Raw genomic sequence first — 17,616 nt, forward strand, 5'->3', positions numbered from 1 at the left:
GTCGCAGAAGTTCTGATTGAAATCAGTCACGTCCTCGAGGCTGAACTTTCGTGGCATTTTCAGACTTTGAGCTCTGACCGCTGCCCTCATTGCCGATGCACTTTGTCTGAGCTCCTCTTGACACGTCGATTCATTTTGAAATGCTTTTTGTGAGAAACACTCACTGGCCTGATTCAGCATCAAGCCTCTGGCGCAGGCAGATTTTAATCTTCCCTGTCAAAAAGAACTGTTATTTGAAGCTATGGTGCCTTCAAAATAGCCTTTTCAGAATTATTCATGCATAGAGAAACAAATGCTAATGCTACTTTTAAAATTGGGGACCCTATCGAGTCACATTCCAATAGTAATTATTACGTTTACAAACTTCTTGATACCAAAGACCCCTGAAATCTGTGATTCTGAAGGATCAGCATTTATCCTGTTAACTGTCTCTGGCCAACCAGCAGGCTTACTTGTTATTACATGTCTATAACAGTAATTCAAATTAAAAAAAAAAAAAAAAAAAAAAAAAAAAAAAGTTGAAAATGTTTTGAATATAAAGACAAACTGAAAGATTCTGTGTTTGTGAGGCAGTGCGAACTAAAAAGTCCACGATTCTGATATCATTCGTTATTGTTGTTTCTTGTGGTCCATTGGATGATCTCATTCTGATGGTAAAAAAAAAAAAAATTAAATGGCTATTCTCTTAACTTAGTCTTTCAGAAATTACACAAGGTTTTCTTTACAACCTTTTAATCATTTTAAATTTGCTTTGACGGTCAAAGACTTAGTCATTAGTGAAATTCTGATTCAGACTCCATCAGTGACTGAAGACTTCCTTCTGAAGACCTTCTCTTACTGTTAATTACACAGAGTATCCTTGCAGAAACTTCATTGATGACAACATGATAAAAGTCACATTAGCATCTCCTTCTGGCAGCCGAATCATGTGCTTATTTTCTCCACATTCAGCATTGTTTTGAATGCATTGTGTTTGTCAAGTCCTACTCTTGTTCAAGGTCCAAAGGACACATGGACGACTCAAATTTCCAGCTCAATTTATTTTTATTTTGGCTTTGTCAGTTGATTGGTCTGTTCGTTAAATTAGGTTGTAAACCTTCAAAAACAGAGAACAAATGTTACCATTTCAATTAAACATTTTAATTAACATTTATAATGAATTTAATTGTTTACATGTTTAATTAAACATATGTATTCTATGGTGAATTAGTCATTTCAGCCTTTACGTGGAATAAAGAACCCATTCAACAAGTCAATGCTGCAATGCGTCACTTAAACAATCTACACAGCAATTAAATTACAATTAAAACATAGCTTCAACATGTTATACAGCATTCCAAACACCATGAAAGTAAATAAAACATTTCACTGACCATTGGCGTCTTTGGACTGAAACTACAATTGAACTTGGAGTGTCTTCTCAGTGAAGTTTGTTTATCTGAATGACTGAGGAACTCCAGGTTTTTAACAGGTGCTCCAAATCAGTGAAAATGACAACAGGTGACAAGCAGCCAGATTGCTGCTTCTGGTGCACTCTGGGAAATGTAGTTCTTGGACTCATTCCTGAGATTCGGCTCAACAGTGTTAATCAATGTAGCTCTGGTTTTGGCTGAAAAGTGCTTAGCTTGGTCTTCTTTGGTGTAGGAGTTGATTGGTTGATTAGAGTTTGATGATCTAGCTAGCTGACCAATCTCTGGAACATAAGGAAAAGACTTAAGGTTTATGGGGTCAGAATCTGAAGGTGAGATTGAGATGAATTTCACCGGAACTGAATTTAGACGGCCTAAACCAGTGGTTCCTCTGAATAAAAATAATATTAATTCCTCATTTTACTTTGGGTATTTATTTATAATTATTTACTGTTTTCTAACAGTGCAAATTTCTTTACAATTTCTGCTGAGCTTGTGTATTGAGGACTGTATTTGTGATCGGGTCTTCAGAGATTTTTTTTTATCCACATCATACTGATTATCAGTTTCCATGGTTACTACACACGTCCACTGCTTTTAGATAATTACCCACGTGTTAAATACGCACTGGTAGAAGCAGTTCATTATGAGGGGACTGTGAAGCGGTGGTAGGTTTGAAAGCATATACAGTGCTGGCAGAGTGCAGTGACAGTTTTATATTCAAGGGCAGCATCACACAACCTAATGCACACACCTTGAACAGTTTGCATTTCATGGGTCATTTATAGAGGTTTGAGATTGAGTCCCTTGAATATTCTGACATAAAAAATACTATAGCAATAAAAAGTATCGTTTATGTTTGGCATTAGACTAAAATGTAAGGTTGAATTGAGCAAAGAAGAAATACTTTTCATTTACTGCGGTGTATGATATGACAACAGCCTCCACAGGGATCGTGTGTAAATACAGATTGGTGTACGCTTTAGTATCAGTTTACACATACAACCTCATGTGGGTGGTGTAATTTTACTGTGAGTTATTTGATTCCTTCTGAATGGAAACTGTAGCTTCTGTCAACAGAAACTGATCTATCGGTGAACGTGCGGTTATGTTGAACTCTGGATGTTGATGGCTTCTCTAGGCACATCTCTAGGGGCGCAGGTACTTGAAGGCTAAGAGTTTGGTGGACTGATGAACTATGAAAGCAAAATCAGGGCTCTCTGCAGAAAAAAGAAAATCTTACATAACACCAGCAAATTATTGAGTTCGTTCAGAGAATCTCTTTGGGATATGGATTCTAAGAAAGCTTCTGTACTTTGGGAGAAAGCATTATTATGATCTCTTAAACTACCTAAACTCCTAGTTTATGGTATAACAAAATGTTGTTTTATTATATAATTCTTGTGTTTTAGCAGGTGCTATCGTCTTACAGTCTTTACTAAGGATCTGTCTGTGTGGAATACCTCTAGGCTGTTGAGGGTGTCAAGAGAAAATCATCTTTCACTTTGAATCACTTGCTAGATTAGGATTCAGGCTAGATTGTGATATTATTAGGCCTGCGCATGGATATGATGATCGAGCTCTCACGGTCTTTCATTTGAAATTGTGCTCTGCTTGTGTCTGCTATGCCATGCGTCTTTAAAAGTCTAGAAAATTAGAATGATCTACTGTTAAGAGACCATTTAATTAAAATTAGATAGAATGTAATATATGCAATGAAAATGGATGTTAGGAAAGATTTCTATTTCAAATAAAGGCTGTTCTTTTAAGCTTTCTAAAAAGGTATCACTGTTTCCACAAAAATATGAAGCAGCACTGTTTTCGACTTTAATAATGGTTTATGAGCAGCAAATCAGCATATTAGAATGATTTCTGAAGAATCATGTGACACTGAAGACAGCAGTAATGATGCTGATTATTCAGCTTTGCAATACATTACATTTTAAAATACACTAAGTGTATACTTTCTTGTAAATAAAAGAATAATCTATCGTTCTTTATTGGGTTTCATAGAGTACTCATGTTTCAGCGCTACTTTTTTCTCTTTATGGATAAACAGATTGAATCCTCCACCAGGCGCAGGCAGGGTAATTACTGCACTAATTACTGAATAGATGAAGGGCTGTTAAGAGCCATTAAGAGCATTTATGTATGGATGGTGAGCTTGAGATGTGTTTATCTGGTCTGAACAATAGCACTGCAGTTCTTGAGAGACTCCAGACAGATGTCATTCAAAGTTTCTGTATTATAAAATAAATAAGTGAGTAAACCATGCTATTGATTTCCTTTTGGATGTTTTAGGAAATGCTGGTGAGAAAGTGATGCGTCACCTTTGGTGAGAGGCATAAAATTAAACATCCATCATGTCATTTGAGGCTGAAAAACGCATGTAGCACTGGAACATGTTTTAAACACGTTTAAATGTTTGAGGTCAGTACATAAAAATAATAATACTTATTTAGCAGGATGCATTAAACTGCTGAAAATTGACAGCAAAGACAATTATAATGTTACAAAAATAAATGCTGTCATTTCAAATTTGTTCAACGAAGAAACCTACATTTTTATTTTACATTCGCATTTATATTAAAGAAATAAAAAAAAGATTTTCTACAAGTTGTAAACACTGCATCCAAATGTGTACTGCATCACTGAAAACTTGCACTGCACTGCATGGAGTAGTAATAGGGCAATCCTACTGCTGTTTTATGGCACTTAATATATCTGAAGGGAGTATTTTTTTACAGTGTCAAGCGATTTGATTGTCTGTTCACTGTTTGCTCAAATCCATAATAAAAAATGTGAATAAAACAGCTCATAAATCAGCAACTGATATCAGTTTTGTTTGCTTTTAGGGGAGGACCGGCCGAGGGAGAACGCCATGGGCAACGCAGATGGACAGGCGATGGTGGGCGGAGCAGGGGTGGAGTCAGGGGCAGGAAGGCAGCGGTTACACTGCTGCATTCGAGTCACAGCCGTTCAAGTGCGAAAAGCAATATGGGGCGTGGCCATGGTGATGTGCGTGTGCTCATCATGGGCAGGCTCCACCCAGCTGGCAAAGCTGACCTTCAAACAGTACGACGCACCGTTCACTCTCACATGGTTCACCACCACGTGGAACTGCCTCTTCTTCCCTCTGTATTACATCGGCCACCTGTGCAAGAGTCCTGAGAGACAGACACCAAAACAGAGGTTTAGGTAAGAATCTGGTCCTGTGAGATTGGCGTTTATCCAGCAATGCACTCTGGGATTGCCTTGAAGAAGATGAAGCTTATTAGGTTCTGGTGCAGAGCAAAAGATTAAGATGTAGTACAGCTGAAATATCCAGCGGTTTTGTGTGAGTATCACAGACATCTGGTGAATCTTTTTAGTGAAATCCCTTTCTGTTAAGGGGGACACCGAGGAAATTCCATGCTGTAATGCACGAACAGCTTGTCCTTTCTGGGTTTTTCCTTTTATCATCTGTGTGCTGAATACGAAGCAGGCTCATTACTTATTTAAACCGAGTTGAAGGAAAATATCCCTCCGCTCGGTTCAGGAAGACCAAAGTAAAAGGTGTTGGGAAGTACCCAATATACTGTAGATTCAAATGCTTTTTTATCCAACCATTTAGCAAACGATTGTGTAAAATGCATAAAAGCCCAAGCAATTTGTCACGCGTGAGAAAACTATATCAGAAGCACTGCAGAGTAAACACCAGCTGTGGTGTACTGTGACATAGTGATTCTGGCTATGGCAGTTAACTCAAATCACACTTCACAGAACAGTAAATTAGCCACCCATTTACAAATTGCAAAACAGTTTTTACTCTTATGCTTTAATGCAACCCAAATGTGCTTATTTCTTTCACAATATCTCTTGCTTCAAAGCATGTTAAAGTACACAACCAATAAACAACCAAAAATAAACCAACTTATGAATTAGTACACCATATAGGACAACATCAATGGATCGTTTGTCTTCCATGGGAGTGAGAATAATACCCGGGTCAATGACTCAAGACAACATCAGTAAATATTCAAACAAAAACACTACTTCAGTGCATCAAGTCCATAAGTGAACCAAACATAACCCATCAACTTATAATCACGTTCATTCATATACATAAGGTTCTTTCAACAGTTCTGATGACTCTTTTAAATGATTGTGTTCTTAAATGAAGAGTTTAAAGTGGAAATGATTGATGTTTGTGTGTGTGTGAAAGAGTTAGATGTCCAGTAGACCCATCTTTTTCGAGAGTCATTGATGATTAATTAGCTTAGTGGAGATAATGAACTTTAAGGCCTACCTGGAGTCCAATGCACAATCAGGGGATTTGCAGTCCAGCCAAAACACCACAAACTCACTCAAAGTTACAGCGTTCCAATCCCGCGTAGTTCAAACACAGCTCATAAACGAATGGCATACCAAACATGTGAACACTCGTCCACTGTGCAGCCAGCGAAACTTCTGTAACACCGTAGACTTCAAGCTTGTAGTTTCATTGTCAGCGGCTTTACTTCACAGCACCTACTGTCTGCTAATTCAACTTTCATATGGCCCAGACACCACGGAGAAAGGAGTAGCTTGCAGAAATTATAGAACCCAGGCACTCCTCCACAGAACAGCAAATGATGCTTACTTAAGACAGTCATCTCCCATTTTGTTGCTTTATATTTTGCATTTTAAACACCTATCTCCAGGCAGTTCAAACTTCTGACGATCGGTGCAGCAGACAAAGACTCAGCAGACACACACTCAATACTCACGGCACAAACACTTGTTTTAAATGGATTTGATTACTCAATTTCCTCCAGCTGACTGACTCCTCCCACTTGATGCATTGCATTTTGGGCTTTGTAGTTCATTTTCGTCACAGTACAAAGGCTGCTTAAATGAAAAGAAAAAAAAAAAAAAAAGGAAAGTGTATTTTTACTGAATTCACAATTTATAAACAATGTCTAAAATGAAGGGAATAACAATCCTGAGCAAATAAGCAACTCCGGCAAAATGAACTTACAAATAATACTCATAATGTTAATAATAATCATAATTAAACTAACAGGCAATTAAATAGCTGAAACTACTAAAAAATAGATGTGAACAGGTGAATGCAAACAAGACCATTTCTTAAATAAAATAGTTTAATTTCCTGTAAAAGACAGCATACACTGTATGGAAGCTATGCTTAATTTCTCTGTTGGCCTGATTTTACCTGAAAGTGTTGCAATAACGCTTGTGAGTCTGGGAAACTGAAGATTGCAAAATATCTTTGAACTGATCTGTTCAGACAGTCATATATTTGTCAAGCACAGAAACCGATGGGTGGAAAAATGCCATGTGACACCACAAGCATTTTGAGATCATCTAATTGGTCCACAGAAACATTTTTATCAAAGAAACAAAATACATTTTCTGTTTGTTCACTCTCAACTATCAAAACCTTTGTAAATATGAAATAGTTACAAAGACAATGAAAATAACGCTTTCCATATGAACAGGTGTGAGTGATTCCGAAATATAAATCCATATAAATTTCTATATAGAAATATAGAAATGAAAAAACCTTAAATTAGAAAACACTTTAATGTTGACAGCAACACTCCTAGTAGTGGACCCAAACTTGAAAGTGACTCTACAACCGTCACTTTTGATAAATTTAATTCATCCTTGCTGAATGAAAGTGTTTATTTCTTTAAACAATAAATGCACTGACCCCATAGTTTTGAATGGTGGTGTACATAAAGCAAATCAAATGTGCATTATGTGCAGTGGACAGTTAATTAACATCACTGATTTATCTCTGTGGTATTTCAGAGAGTGCTGTCGGTTCTTCGGGGACGATGGACTGACGGCGAAGGTATTCTTTACTAAAGTGGCCCCTTTCGGCCTGCTGTGGATTATGACAAACTACCTGTACCTTCAGGCTCTGAGAAAGATCAACAGCACCGATGTATCAGCCCTCTTCTGCTGTAACAAAGCCTTTGTCTTTCTCCTGTCCTGGATCGTACTGCGGGATCGCTTCATGGGTGTCAGGGTGAGTGGATGGATGGATCATTAGATAGATGGATGAAATTCGAAAAGATTTTATTTGACATGAGTGTTGCTAAAAGACTGGATGGATGGATATATCCAATGTTGTTTTCTCTGGATATCTTCTGCTGTTTAATCACAGCAGTATCATCACAATACAATCCTTTGCTTTTACAACCTTTTCCTGTCTTCTTCCTTTGTGCTCCTCCTTTCTCATATTTCCTGTTTTTTTCTCGATTCAAAGGACCTAAAGTGCTGTGTAACATTTCCTTTGTCTCTATGTGTTCCCGTTCTTCCATCTCTCTCTAGAACACACACACACACACACACACACATCACACACACAAAGGCACTGCAGTGCAGATTTTGGTGAGTCAGGGTGTTTGGACGTTCATGGCGCAGTAGAAGTTAAGCTGGTTTCCATTTATAGAAAACACAATCTTATTTCTCGCTTGTGATATTTATGCTGAAATTTCCCCTGAACAGGTTTCATATTTACCCAAGTTTATTTCTAAGTTCTCCTGGAAAGATGATAGTAATACGAATATTGCGACATCTATGATAATGCAGAATGACAATATTTCAACAGTCTTTCAAACAAAGGAGATAAGACAGTGAGAGTCGGACCAAAACAAAAGGCAGAGCAGGAAAAGAGTGTTAGAGGAAAGCTGTTCAGGAGGGCTGCTGGGTGAGAGCAATCAGTCTTTCTGACATCCTCATAATGTTTCTGTACTGCACTCAATTCAGCTACGCTCTGGAAACATTTTTCATTCGGATTCACACACTCTCACACACACACACACACACACACACACTGCGTATGAAGCAGGCCTGTTCCATCATATATAATGCCAGAGTAATACTTCCTTGAACTCTAATATATATATATATATATATATATATATATATATATATATATATATAGATAGATAGATAGATAGATAGATAGATAGATAGATAGATAGATAGATAGATAGATATATGACTGTATTGATCACATTGTAAAATAATTTCCCCAAAAAATGATACAATACTTTTTGATCATTTTGCCCTAGTTACACGATTTTCTGCTTCAAATCACATTTTGCACCAACCTTCTCTATAATTTTTAGATATTTATTAATTCATTCTTTAAATGTTGCATTCATTCTTTTAGATGTTTTAGCTATTGAAATAGACATTGTAGTCTTCAGGCCATCTTTGCGCTATTTGACGTAACACAGTGTGATGCTGGTGACCTTTATTTTGTTCTTTTACCAGATTGTTGCTGCCATTCTGGCCATCGCTGGAATCGTGATGCTGACCTACGCTGATGGCTTTCACAGTCACTCTGTTATCGGCATAACGTTTGTAGTGGCCTCTGCATCTGCCTCTGCCCTCTATAAGGTAATCCCGCATCAACAGTCATGACTCTTCTTAAGTTATTCATCAAATGTTTTTCTGTTCAGTCCTGTTATTCGGGGTTTGTGTGTCTACATGCTTTGAAAATGCCCCAAATTATATAGTTAAACTTGTTTTGGACAAGCATATAAGCATTTCAAGCATATAAACTTACATTGAAATAAAACTAATTTTACAAAATAGAATAAGCAAAATATGAATATTGTGATAACACCATGTGGATTAGGCCATTGAAATTAACCATCTTAATGAACCTATTCACCAAAAAAAAATAAAAAAAAAATAATAATAATTCTGACCTGACCTAGTCTTGTTTTTCATTCTTCAGGTGCTCTTCAAGCTTGTCTTGGGCAGTGCCAAGTTTGGAGAGGCGGCTCTGTTTCTGACCATTGTCGGAGGTGCAAACTTTGTCTTATTGAGCTTTGTGCCAGTTATACTGTACTTCACACATGTTGAGTACTTCACATCCATAGCTGATCTTCCCTGGGCCTACCTGTGTGGAGTAGCTGGACTCTTACTAGGTAGATAAAATACTGACAGAAAACAGTATATTATATATATATATATATATACAGTATTGTTCAAAATAATAGCAGTACAATGTGACTAACCAGAATAATCAAGGTTTTTAGTATATTTTTTATTGCTACGTGGCAAACAAGTTACCAGTAGGTTCAGTAGATTGTCAGAAAACAAACAAGACCCAGCATTCATGATATGCATGCTCTTAAGGCTGTGCAATTGGGCAATTAGTTGAAAGGGGTGTGTTCAAAAAAATAGCAGTGTCTACCTTTGACTGTACAAACTCAAAACTATTTTGTACAAACATTTTTTTTTTTCTGGGATTTAGCAATCCTGTGAATCACTAAACTAATATTTAGTTGTATGACCACAGTTTTTTAAAACTGCTTGACATCTGTGTGGCATGGAGTCAACCAACTTGTGGCACCTCTCAGCTGTTATTCCACTCCATGATTCTTTAACAACATTCCACAATTCATTCACATTTCTTGGTTTTGCTTCAGAAACAGCATTTTTGATATCACCCCACAAGTTCTCAATTGGATTAAGGTCTGGAGAGGTTTGGAACCAAGACTTTGCCCGTTTACTAGTGTGTTTTGGGTCATTGTCTTGTTGAAACAACCATTTCAAGGGCATGTCCTCTTCAGCATAGGGCAACATGACCTCTTCAAGTATTTTAACATATGCAAACTGATCCATGATCCCTGGTATGCGATAAATAGGCCCAACACCATAGTAGGAGAAACATGCCCATATCATGATGCTTGCACCTCCATGCTTCACTGTCTTCACTGTGTACTGTGGCTTGAATTCAGAGTTTGGGGGTCGTCTCACAAACTGCCTGTGGCCCTTGGACCCAAAAAGAACAATTTTACTCTTATCAGTCCACAAAATGTTCCTCCATTTCTCTTTAGGCCAGTTGATGTGTTCTTTGGCAAACTGTAACCTCTTCTGCACATGCCTTTTTTTTAACAGAGGGACTTTGCGGGGGATTCTTGAAAATAGATTAGCTTCACACAGACGTCTTCTAACTGTCACAGTACTTACAGGTAACTCCAGACTGTCTTTGATCATCCTGGAGGTGATCATTGGCTGAGCCTTTGCCATTCTGGTTATTCTTCTATCCATTTTGATGGTTGTCTTCCGTTTTCTTCCACGTCTCTCTGGTTTTGCTCTCCATTTTAAGGCATTGGAGATCATTTTAGCTGAACAGCCTATCATTTTTTGCACCTCTTTATAGGTTTTCCCCTCTCTAATCAACTTTTTAATCAAAGTACGCTGTTCTTCTGAACAATGTCTTGAACGACCCATTTTCCTCAGCTTTCAAATGCATGTTCAACAAGTGTTGGCTTCATCCTTAAATAGGGGCCACCTGATTCACACCTGTTTCTTCACAAAATTGATGACCTCAGTGATTTAATGCCACACTGCTATTTTTTTGAACACACCCCTTTCAACTAATTCAACTAATTGCCTGATTGCACAGCCTTAAGAGCGTGCATATCATGAATGCTGGGTCTCATTTGTTTTCTGAGAATCTACTGAACCTACTGGTAACTTGTTTGCCACGTAGCAATAAAAAAATATACGAAAAACCTTGATTATTCTGGTTAGTCACATTGTACTGCTATTATTTTGAACAATACTGTATATATATCTATATATATATATATATATACATATATACATATATATATATATATATATATATATATACATATATATATATATATATATATATATATATATACACATATACATATATATATATATATATATATATATATATATACATATATATATATATATATTTATATATATATATATATATATATATATATATATATATATATATATATATATATATATATATACATATATATATATATATATATATATATATATATATATATATATATACTATATACACACATATATATATATATATATATATTATAATATATATATAATATATATATATATATATATATATATATATATATATATATATATATATATATATACACACACATACAATTAGGTCTGTCATTTACTGTGCATTTTTTCTTCATTTACAGCATTCAATATTCTGGTGAATTTTGGCATTGCCATTACATACCCTACACTCATTTCACTTGGCATTGTGCTGAGTGTCCCAGTCAATGCAGGTGAGGTCATTTTCAAAGTATTTTTTTATTTTTGTGCCACTGACTGATTTAATATATGTATATATATTATTGCTCCTTTTGTTGTTTTTGATTGCTTCCACTGTCTTCATCTGTAAGTCGCTTTGGATAAAAGCGTCTGCTAAATGAATAAATGTAAATTTAAATATATATATTAATAATATATATAGTTGACCATGACATTTTAAATTCTGTCAGTAATTACTCAACCTCATGTCGTTCCAAACCCAGACCTTTCGTTCATCTTCAGAACACAAATTAAGATATTTTTGGTGCAATCTCAGAGCTTGCATTGTGGTACTCTCATGAATGGCAGCAGATGCTGATAAGGAAGTGAAGAATTCTTAATAAAATTGCGGTGGAACCACTGATGTCACATGGACTATTTTAACAATGTCTTTACTTCCTTTCTAGGCATTTGAATGTTTCAGTTGCATTACTGTCTATTTAGGTTCAGAAAGCTCTCAGATTTCATCAAAAATATCTTAATTTGTGTTCTGAAGATGAACGAAGGTCTTATAGGTTTGGAACGACATGAGGGTAATGATGGAATTTTCATGTTTTTGTTAACTAACCCTTTAATATAGGCATTATATTACACTCATAGCTCATTGTATGACTGTTTTAAAATGTTTATGTTAAAAATAATTTTATTTAAGGAGAAAATGAAAAAGATTCTAACTTTTGGAAACCTGTTTTTGAAGCAGCAAGTGGACAGTCATTGTAGCTTCATCTAGACAGTTTGTGGTGGATGTTAGTGGCTCTTAATGTGTGTATGGTTGGTGTTGCAGTGGTGGACCTGTACACCTGTGATATCCACTTCAACACAGTGCGGCTCATCGCTGTGTTCATCATCTGTCTGGGCTTCCTGATGCTGCTGTTACCAGAAGACTGGGATCAGTGTTTGATTGAGCTCGGCACCAAACTCAGAAAGCGGGAACAGACTGCTGAGCCGGCTGAGACTGGAACCAGTTCAGGACTCAATTGGACCCGACGCGCCAGGACCTCCATGTCCACGTTTTCCCACTGACACACACTCACCTTCTCCCATACAGTGACTGAATGATGCTAGGACGAGCATTCATTCATAATATTTCTCAGTCAACAAGGTTCCATAGACCATAATGTACCATAATGCACATTATATCAAAAACTGTCTGAAAGCATTGTTTGCAGTTTTCCCAACTGTAAGTGGATTTGAACAATGACTTAGGTCTTTATTTGAAACTCAAGAGCAGGGGTCTCAAACTACCAATCCATGGGTTTATAGGGGAAGTCATGGCCTAATGGTTGGAGAGTTGGACTTGTAATCCATAGGTTGTGAGTTCGAGTCTTGGGCCAGCAGGGATTATAGGTGTGGGAGTGAATTTACAGCGCTCTCTCTACCTTCAATACCAGGACTGAAGTGCCCTTGAGCAAGGCACTGAACCCCCGAAAAGTTCCCTTGGCACTGCAGTGTGTGTGCAGTGTGACTTTGTCACTTTCACCTTCAAATTTGACCCATGAATTAAGTCATTAAGTGTTAATAGGCTACCCTTAAATCCAGCCCAGCTTTCATTTTTTACACTTTGAAAATGTAAACTTTAATAATATTTCAATTTTATTTTATATACTGTTGTAATTTAATGCAAATAATGTATTATAATTTATTTTTATATATTTCTTATTCTCCACATGGCTTTTATAGGCCTAAAACTTGAATGTAAAATGACAGAAAAGTCAGAAAACTTTGGATTACATGCATGTAAGACTAGATGGCTATTATTACAATCAGTAGAGTGGTTTACACTGGGAGCACTTGTTGTGGCATCTTCAGTGGATGGAAGATTCTATTTTTCATGCACTACAGCTACTCCAACCTTTTTATTTTGCCTGATATATATAAAAATATTTTTATATATATGTAGACTGATTGCTATCTAAGTCTTTTTATATTGAAAAATGCCTGATTGTTACGTCAAGGCCAGGTTGTGTTATTTCCAATCTTTTAAATGGCACTGCTACCTGCCTCTGCAAGGAGGAAAGTAATGCAATAATGCAATTTCAGGCATCATTACTCCACTAACCATGAGCATCATGCTAGGTATGAAGGAAAGATGTATCCATGCCTCAATAACTGTATGTAGTTAAAATGTAAGGTCATAAACCATCAGGTAGTTGAAGAGTTTGAGACCTCTGCTCAAGAGACCCACATAACCAATGTCTCCACAATAAAGATTAGTTTCTGGTCTTGAGATTGTTTAACTTCTCTTCGGAGCTCAGAGAATCACATCTGTGACTTTACAGCTTACATTGTGTATCTCTCTGGCACAAATCACTGCGAGTGGCCAGTAGAACATGTGCCATACATTAATACAGACATTAAGAACTGCTACTTGTGCCGTCTTCTTGCACAACAAAGATCTACATTACAACAGGTGCATCTGAGGGATTTCCCCTCCCAATCTGTGACTGAAGATGTTCTGGATAATAGCAATCTCGAAGGTCTTGGTGGAAAGGTGAACCAGGAATAGCATCAGAAGACAGTGGTGCTGAGGTTGGCTGGAATGCTGGTACAGTGCAAATGCCTCATACAAAGTTCTCCTAAAATGTAAACGGAGATATTTGTGGGGTTAACAACAGCATCCAGTCTGTTTATATTGAAGCTACATGTATGCTTTGTTTCCATCACATTTGTTTCTGAGTCACATGCTAACCACTGTGAGGACACTTCAGCGGCAGTACTGGCAACTCGAAAAGGCAATCATCTGTGAGTTGTGTTAACATAAAGGCTGCCGTGAGCATCCTGTGAATGTATGACCATTTCTGAAAAGTGCACCCACACTATGTGCTTTGCAAATGGTGGTGACTGGAACTGATACGCCACCTTTACATACACAAAACATCCAGCATTTCATAAGACTGCTTTTCTTGAAAACTGCATTGCATTTTTTTTATCCTTATGGACTGTTCCTTTGGAAAGGAATTATTTCTACAGAAAAATGCATGCCGGAAATGCCAATAAATGCTATGATGGCTTCACTGCCTTTTCTTTGATTTGCAATAGGATCTCATCAGCACTGTCTCCCATTGTCATTGTTACAATGACAATAAATATAATAATGTATTCCTCTGGAATTACTGCTATAGCTATTATATTGATATTATTGTAAACCTTTGTAAGGAATGATTTTTACACTGAAACGCATTCTGATCACATTTGAGGAAAATGACAACAAAAATAAATGAAAACTTCAATTTAATAGATCTGCTTTGACTGTTTTCACATCTGCCTTGTAAAACTTCACATTTTCTACTGTTTAAGAATATCAAACGATTGTTTTAATTAATAGATTGTTTGAACATGATTAATTCACAGAGACCAACTGAATGGGTTCAAAAGAATTTGTAAAATAATGTAAATAGAAGAAGTAAATAGAAGATATGTTCAGACAAAATTTGATTCATGAGAAAAGCTAATTATGCTGATAGAGTCAGTTTCTGGGTATGACAATCATTTTCTGTCATACCCAGAATTTGGTGCATCAGGGAAGAAATTGATAAAAAAACATTTTTTTTTTTTTGTACAAATCCATGTTCCAATCCATGTGTAAAGATGGTATAGGAGGAATAAAGATGAACATTTTGGCAGCACTGAAAACACAAAAGGGTCATCGGATTCATACACATTACTGACAGTACGAAGAAATGTGGTTCCTGTAAAGCACTTATAATGGAAGAAGATAGACCAGGCAGTAGATGTTGGCAGAAGACTAACCTAACAGAAGCTTTTCCTGACCTTGCCTGTTTAAAAGTTATATGTGATAATACAGGTTCTTCTCAAAAAATGTAATGATAAAAATTCAACTTTCATATATTTTAGATTCATTGCACACCAACTGAAATTTTTCAGGTCTTTTGTTGTTTTAATACTGATGACTTTGGCATACAGCTCATGAAAACCCAAAATTCCTATCTCAAAAAATTAGCATATCACGAAAAGGTTCTCTAAACTAGCTATTAACCTAATCATCTGAATCAACTAATTAACTCTAAACACCTGCAAAAGATTCCTGAGGCTTTTAAAAACTCCCAGCCTGGTTCATTACTCAAAACCGCAATCATGGGTAAGACTGCCGACCTGACTGCTGTCCTGAAGGCCATCATCACCCTTAAGCGAGAAGGTAAGACACAGAAAGAAATTTCTGAACGAATAGGCTGTTCCCAGAGTGCTGTATCAAGGCACCTCAGTGGGAAGTCTGTGGGAAGGAAAAAGTGTGGCAAAAAACGCTGCACAACGAGAAGAGGTGACCGGACCCTGAGGAAGATTGTGGAGAAGGACCAATTCCAGACCTTGGGGGACCTGCGGAAGCAGTGGACTGAGTCTGGAGTAGAAACATCCAGAGCCACCGTGCACAGGCGTGTGCAGGAAATGGGCTACAGAGAAGCAGCACTGGACTGTTGCTCAGTGGTCCAAAAGTACTTTTTTCGGATTAAAGCAAATTTTGCATGTCATTCGGAAATCAAGGTGCCAGAGTCTGGAGGAAGACTGGGGAGAAGGAAATGCCAAAATGCCTGAAGTCCAGTGTCAAGTACCCACAGTCAGTGATGGTCTGGGGTGCCATGTCAGCTGCTGGTGTTGGTCCACTGTGTTTTATCAAGGGCAGGGTCAATGCAGCTAGCTATCGGGAGATTTTGGAGCACTTCATGCTTCCATCTGCTGAAAAGCTTTATGGAGATGAAGATTTCGTTTTCGGGCACGACCTGGCACCTGCTCACAGTGCCAAAACCACTGGTAAATGGTTTACTGACCGTGGTATTACTGTGCTCAATTGGCCTGCCAACTCTCCTGACCTGAACCCCATAGACAATCTGTGGGATATTGTGAAGAGAAAGTTGAGAGACGCAAGATCCAACACTCTGGATGAGCTTAAGGCCGCTATCGAAGCATCCTGGGCCTCCATAACACCTCAGCAGTGCCACAGGCTGATTGCCTCCATGCCACGCCGCATTGAAGCAGTCATTTCTGCAAAAGGATTCCCGACCAAGTATTGAGTGCATAACTGAACATAATTATTTGAAGGTTGACGTTTTTTGTATTAAAAACACTTTTCTTTTATTGGTCGGATGAAATATGCTGAGATTTTGAGAATTTTGGGTTTTCATGAGCTGTATGCCAAAATCATCAGTAGTAAAACAATAAAAGACCTGAAATATTTCCGTTGGTGTGCAATGAATCTAAAATATATGAAAGTTGAATTTTTATCATTACATTATGGAAAATAATGAACTTTTTCATAATATGCTAATTTTTTTGAAGGACCTGTATACGTAATTTGTTGTCTTACATATCACAAACATTTAACATATGTAAAACCAAGTAGCTTTCACATGACAAGCCATTATCAACAGAAAGCAAAGTATAACCTCAAGTTCATCCACATAGTAAGAAGGCATACCTAAAAGGAAAAGAAGAGAGAGAGCGATTAAAAGATAAAAATAAAACAGGTTTTACTGAATAATTCATATACCGTATTTTTCTGACTATAAGTCGCACCAGTCCAAAAATATGTCATGATGAGGAAAAAAATATAAGTCGCATTTATTTAGAACCAAGAACCAAGAGAAAACATTACTGTCTCCAGCCGCGAGAGGGCGCTCTATGTTTACAGGGGTAGACTACAGGAGCACTGAGCAGCATAGAGCGCCCTCTCACGGCTGGAGACGGTAATGTTTTCTCTTGGTTCATGTCAAATTAATTTTGATAAATAAGTCGCACCTGACTATAAGTCGCAGGACCAGCCAAACTATGAAAAAAAAGTGTGACTTCTAGTCCGGAAAATACGGTAAAGTACTTTATATCTACCTTAAAACCTTGAAACGCATAAACAAAATAATCATTTCTGAACATTTGTTTCAAAAGAACATAAAATTATAAATTTAACTGTATATACAGACTATATAAGTTTTTTAAAAACATTTTATATAAAATATCTATTATAATGTACTACATTACCGGTCAAACGTTTGGAATACTTAAGATTTTTAAATGCATTTTTAAAAAGATGTAATATATAGCACAGCTGCATTTATTTGATGGAAAATAA

At 36.9% G+C, this 17,616-nt stretch overlaps 1 protein-coding gene across 4 annotated transcripts in view; it reads left to right on the forward strand.

Moving 5' to 3' along the window:
* The window catches only part of LOC128025986 (putative thiamine transporter SLC35F3), a 49,355-nt gene extending 34,579 nt beyond the window's left edge, over positions 1–14,776 (forward strand). For 3 of the 4 annotated variants that reach the window (XM_052612631.1, XM_052612634.1, XM_052612635.1), the window contains 6 exons: positions 4,265–4,607; positions 7,206–7,425; positions 8,682–8,807; positions 9,151–9,343; positions 11,423–11,512; positions 12,322–14,776. In XM_052612631.1, coding sequence (XP_052468591.1) covers positions 4,265–4,607; positions 7,206–7,425; positions 8,682–8,807; positions 9,151–9,343; positions 11,423–11,512; positions 12,322–12,560 — 1,211 coding nt within the window. In that variant the 3' untranslated portion in view covers positions 12,561–14,776. The remainder of the gene's footprint in view (positions 1–4,264; positions 4,608–7,205; positions 7,426–8,681; positions 8,808–9,150; positions 9,344–11,422; positions 11,513–12,321) is intronic. The other variant, XM_052612633.1, reaches the window with a different exon arrangement.
* Positions 14,777–17,616: the final 2,840 nt, after the last annotated feature.

The sequence above is a fragment of the Carassius gibelio genome, chromosome A13, assembly GCF_023724105.1.
Source record: "Carassius gibelio isolate Cgi1373 ecotype wild population from Czech Republic chromosome A13, carGib1.2-hapl.c, whole genome shotgun sequence".
NCBI lineage: Eukaryota > Metazoa > Chordata > Actinopteri > Cypriniformes > Cyprinidae > Carassius > Carassius gibelio.